The sequence below is a fragment of the Austrofundulus limnaeus genome, unplaced genomic scaffold, assembly GCF_001266775.1.
Source record: "Austrofundulus limnaeus strain Quisiro unplaced genomic scaffold, Austrofundulus_limnaeus-1.0 Scaffold638, whole genome shotgun sequence".
Taxonomy (NCBI): Eukaryota; Metazoa; Chordata; class Actinopteri; order Cyprinodontiformes; family Rivulidae; genus Austrofundulus; species Austrofundulus limnaeus.
In genome coordinates this window covers 262,665-268,395 of record NW_013953040.1, presented here as the reverse complement: position 1 = coordinate 268,395, position 5,731 = coordinate 262,665, and the positions used below count along the sequence as shown (strand labels likewise).

The 5,731-nt window shown below is 45.3% G+C and overlaps 1 protein-coding gene across 4 annotated transcripts in view; it reads left to right on the top strand.

Annotated features, from left to right (window-relative positions):
• The window catches only part of adamts3 (ADAM metallopeptidase with thrombospondin type 1 motif, 3), a 92,507-nt gene that overhangs the window by 31,637 nt on the left and 55,139 nt on the right, over positions 1–5,731 (top strand). For all 4 annotated transcript variants that reach the window (XM_014027345.1, XM_014027344.1, XM_014027343.1 and 1 more), the window contains exon 4: positions 2,507–2,663. In XM_014027345.1, coding sequence (XP_013882799.1) covers positions 2,507–2,663 — 157 coding nt within the window. The remainder of the gene's footprint in view (positions 1–2,506; positions 2,664–5,731) is intronic.

The following is a 5,731-nucleotide window of genomic DNA, read 5'->3' as shown; positions in this document are numbered from 1 at the left end:
GAGCCACCGTGCCGCCCATACAAAATTATTAACTAATATAAAAGTAATACTTTGCTTACAAGAATGGTGTTTTACTGAATATTTCATGTTCAGTGTTGTTATTTGGCTCTTGATCTGGCTCCTGTAGATGTTGGATGATAATCAAGAGTAACAAGTAAAACTTTAGTTTTAGTTAGCATAAAGTTTAAAGAAGTAAAGTTGGTCCTCTTGTGCGACTGAATGTGAGAGGATACGTAATCCCTCAACAGAACTCTGGAAGATTCTCCCCCCTCACTTCTGAGATGATGGTTCCAGCTCTGCACTGATGGAAGAAGAACCACACTCATGCTTGTCAGTGTGGGTTAGGGTGTCTATTGTGATTCGTTTCCCATCCAAGTCATCTCCACTTTGGCACGCTTCTCCTCCTTGGGCTTTCATGTGGGAGATCAGGGTTCAAAACCCAGCGACAGCAACTTTAACAAAAAAAAACCCTCTACAAACTTCATATTGTCACACAATTACCCTCATTACAAACACCTGCTGACTTGATAGGCACAAGCTGGTATAGAAAACACATTTGAACTTGGTCACCGTTCACACTGCAAGTGCACTGCTGCAGGTAAAGCCATGCTGCATGGCAATGCACACTTGTTTTTACATCGTAAAAACCCATGTCTAGTTCTGTGCTGAGTTTTGCTGAAGAACTAGGAGTACAGATCGGCTCCAGGAGGTGATCACTGAGTGGAAACAGCTGGGCTGATGGACAGATGGAGTGCAGCTGTGGGGAGTGACAGAGGAGGAAACTAAGAGAAAGCAGGCTGAACACAAGTAACTAAAATTTGGTTAATTAACTCAAACTACAAAGACAACACTAAACTCCTTCATGACATTATCTTCATCATCACTGTGCATTGCATCCAATGCACACTGTTGTGATTTGTTTCCCATCCAAGTCATCTCCACTTTGGCAGGCTTCTCCTCCTACATATTTTGTTCTAGAGATGCCATTGTAATTTATTTCTGTAAAGGTCCTGTGCCAAATGATGGCTTTGCCTTTTGGTGCCTGTACAACTTATAGTTTTTGAAATATTAATGTTTAAAATCATATAATGGCAGTCAATGGAGCCTTGTTGTGGTCCAATACTGCCCCCTGCTGTATCTACTCAGTACTGAACCATAGTTTATTAATATTTAATCTCAATAGTTCTGTGGTTACAATACTAATATGATTGTATTTTGATGTTTTACTATAATATTGTCCTAATATTGCTTTATTGTTGTAATGTTATGCAGTTCTGTGCCAACAACTGCATTGGCAATGTGGCCTCTTTCTGCACACATACAAAGCAACCCCTGGCAGTGCCCTCTGCCACAGCTCCAATGGTCTCATGGTTAATGTCATGGGCTTTCATGTGAGAGAGCAGGGTTCAAAACCCAGCTATTGCAACTTTAACAAAAAAATCTCTTCAAATTTCATATTGTCACACAATTACCRTKATTACAAYCACCTGCTGACGTGACAGGCACAAGCTGGTACAGAAAACACATTTGAACTTGGTCACAGTTCATTCGGCATGTCCATTGCTGCTGCAATGACATGCTACATGGCAATGCACACTTGTTTTTACATCATAAAAACCCATGTCTAGTTACACTTTGATTTTAATTTTAGTTGGCCCTCTGGATTTACATTTCCTCCTCAGTCTGAAGGCTTTGAGTATAAAATCGGCTTAAGAGCTGTTTTACTTGCAGAAAATATCTGGATGGTTGAACACCGATTTTGTGTTGTTTGAGACCATATTTATTACTTTGCTGTSGTGACTCCAGCTTTAACACATCATTAGGATTTTTGAGCCATAAATCTAGTTTGTACATTATTTTAGTGAAAAATGTGTCCCTTTTTTCACCTTCCACACCAGACATGTCTGTCACCTTATTGCAACAAATCTGATGCTTGCAGGTAGTCATTACTTCCCAATTTAGTTCCAGAGTTGCTACTAATGATGTGGATCTTTCAGATCTCCACCAGTGGTTGTTGGGTAACCAGCTGATAATTGCACACAGATGGAAAGTTGCAGCAAAACAGTCCTAACTGTGTCATAAACACATACCATAATACACTAATAGCAGGTCCCCGGAAACACACCGTTCCACCTGATTCAATTACTGCAAGTGAAACCAGGATATCTTCCTCTCTATTGTCCTGGTTTGTATTCTCACACATCCATCAGAAACTCACTGAGGACCAGATGAGAGTAAGATATAAATGTAATAAAGTAGTCATCCTATTATTCCTCTGAATATTTTATACATTAATACAGACAGTGATTCTAAGAGCTGAATGCAGTCATTACCTGTGAAATAATCAGATTTTAATAGATGCTAAAGGCTGATGACTGCAGGTCAGGAACAGGTCTGCAGACTGCTTCATCATCGTCCCAGAGGCTAAATGAAGATCAAGTGTTTCCTCTCAGCTGAATCATTAGCACTGTGAGTTCTGTGGTTCTGACCGAGTTCTGTTTTTCAGGCTGGGATGATCCGAACCAACTCTGATGAGTACTTCATCGAACCGCTGGAGAAAGGTACCCAGGACCTGGAGGACCAGGGCAGGGTCCATGTGGTCTACCGCAGGTCAGCTGTGCTGCAGACCCACTCCGAGTCCAATGTTGACTACCAGCTCCAAGGTAAGCTGGTTAACCAGAGACTGCTTAACTAGAGACTGGTTAACTAGAGACTGGTTAACTAGAGACTGGTTAACTAGAGACTGGTTGACCTGAAACTAGTTAGTTTGAGGAGAGTGATGCCTCTATAGTTAAAACACAGCTTCCAGTCTTCCTTTTTGAAGAGGGGAACCACCGCCCCAGTCTGCCCCTCCAGTGTCACTGAGTTTCAATTCAATTCAGTTTATTTATACAGCTCCAAGTCCCAACATACGTTGTCTCAGGACACTGTWSATAAAAAGAACAATGTAAAGAAGAAAGCAGCAGATTGTGTTGAATCACTTCATCACAGTCTCCCATCCTGAGCAAACGGTGGAGAGGAAAAACTCCCTGCTAATCAGGAAGAAACCTCCAGCAGAACCAGGCTCAGGACAGGAGACCATCTGCCTCGACCGYCTGGTTGGAGGACAGGAAAGAGACACAGACAAACACAGAAGAACTGGTCCAGGACTGGTCCAGGTGCACCTTCCTCTGGAAGAGACAAAAAGCAGAATAAAGGCATCCTCAGCTGGAGCACCTTTCAGCACCCTGACTAAGGACTCCAAGCCAGATACTCTGAACTGTTTGTTGTGTAGACAAACAGAAGTGTCAGAGCTTGTCCAGCCCCTCCGGGGCATCATGGTTCTGAAGTCCATGATGTGTGTTGAGGTGAGCCCAACTAAATCTAGCTGGTTCCTCTGAACCTCACACACCAGCTGAGGCTCCTTCCGCTCCAGAGAGGTGGTGTTCCACATCCCTACAGCCAGCTTTGACTACTATCTATGGCATGGTGCAGCCGACTCGTCTGGCCCCTCATGGTGGGCCACAGGAAGACAAACCCATGTCTCTGAGCCTCAGCCTGATTTTTAAACCAATTTTTTTAGGTTAAAAAGAAAACAACTAAAATCATAAAGATGTATTTCTCCCAGTGGAAGCCAGGAAACAGGTCAGCTGTTTGTTGGACATAATGTCTTCTACAAGGACATGTCCACGGGGGACACATCAGCAGACAGTAGATTATACGTATTCTCCTGGCTCGTCCTCTGTACCACCGTACGGTTCAGTGTCACATGTGAGCGGGTCCTGGCCAGGACTCCCCTGGGACCGGGCTCTGGACTGTCCCATTGCAGACTGCTGAGGGGACGTCCTGCGTGTTTGAAGTGGTCCTCAGAAAGCCTGTTTATTSAGGAGGTGGAGAAGGGAGGAGGAATGTGCTCCACAATCCCAACCTTGTGAGAATATGCTGCAGCTCCTGTTTGTTTTAGCTGCTCTCAATCAGCAGCCTGTTAGTTCCTCTGAGTATCACTGCTACAGGAACACTGCTCTGAGCTCTGCCTCCACATCCACCAGGTCACGGCAGCTGAAATCTACAGAGAAAAAAGGTTTATTTTGGGAGAATTCATAGAACTAAAGAGTTTCCATCTTTTTTTAAATCCAGGAGTTTCTTACTGGAATGGTCTTTGTCCTGTTATAGAAGCTAGAAAGTGTCCTTCTGAAAGCTCCTCTGCTTTAGTTGTGTAGTAAATGTTTTTCACAGTTTGMTTTAGAGATGATTTGAAAGTTTTATTGATGACCTATAGCAGGGGTGCCCAACCAGTCGCTCGCAGGCGACTAGTCGCCCGCCAGCTTCTTCCCAGGTGCCCGGGCAGCACAAACTTGCTGTGGAGCCTCTAATGCCGGCTCTGAGCGTCGGATCCCAGAATGGCTGGTCCTGTTTGAAAGCTCTGGTTCTGCCCTACAAGGTGAAAGTTGAATGAAGTCCCTGCGACGTTCCCCCGCGGAGCAATAAGCAAAAAACCTCCAAAATACGCACCGTCGGACCTCCCGCACGTGTAGTTTTAGCCCCCCTCCCGAGCTAGGAGCATTGGAACCCGGCGTGGCTGGTCGGGTTTTAAAGCCCTGACTCTCTTGATTGGAGTCCCTGCGACGTTCCCCCGTGGAGATATAAGCGAAAAAACCTCCAAAATTACGCAACGTTGGACTTCCGCCGGGGGTGGTTTTAGCCCCCCATCCCGGGCTCGGAGCATCAGATCCCTGAGTGGCTGGTCGGGTTTTAAAACTCTGGTTCTGCCCTACAAGCTGATACTTGAAAGGAGTCTCTGTGACACTGCCCTGCGGAGCTWTAAGCAAATTACGCACAACTTAGTGCATTTTACGTGCATTTTTGGGAGGAAATTTCAACCTTCGTTTGCTTCTCCTGCGGGCTCTGAGCATCGGATTCAGGAAAGTGAGATGACTTTGGAAAGCTGAGGTCCTCCTCTACAAACTGGAGGTAGTGCAAGTTCCTGGGACGTCCCCCCACGGAGCTATTAACCAACGACCAGCCGAAAAAGGGGCTTTGGCGGACGATACTCAATTTACTCCGGAGCCTCTAGCGCCGGTTCTGAGTATCGGATCCAAGCGGGAGAAACTCATTTTAATGTTCTGAATCACCGCTACAACCTGGAGGTGGTTGCAAGCTCCTGGGACATTCCCCCGCAGAGATATAAGTGATCAAAAGTTGTCAAGCGAGCTACGGCGGGTGAAATGGCTGATTTCCAGCACAGGGCTGCTTGTGCTGATGCAGGGAAAAGGAAGAGATCCAGTGAGGTGGAACCATGGTCCCACGTCCAGCACCCGCTCTCCTACCTGGATTCAGCCAGAAACCCCTGGCGGGCGATATTTCTGCAAAAAATCATAAAATTCAGAAACCCTCCTGATGGATCTGTTCCAGGCAATAAAAGGAACAGATCTGATCAGGTGAAACTGGTCCTGGAAGCTCAGCACCGGGTTTTATAGCCGCCTGTGAGAGTTTTATATTGTGTGCTTTGACTTTGAAAAAAAGGGCGGCACTCTTGTGGTAGCCATGTTGACCCTGATAGTTTTATGTTTTGTTTTTCCTCCCCTGTATGGAGAGAAGAGAGGAGAGTTCTTTGAATAAATGGAGACGAGTTCCCGTGCTCCAAAGTTATTTGACTCTGTGGTTCTCAGTGTGCAGGTATTCAGCCCTCATACAGTGGTTTGCAAAAGTATTCATACCCCTTGAACTTTTCCATATTTTGTCACATTACAAC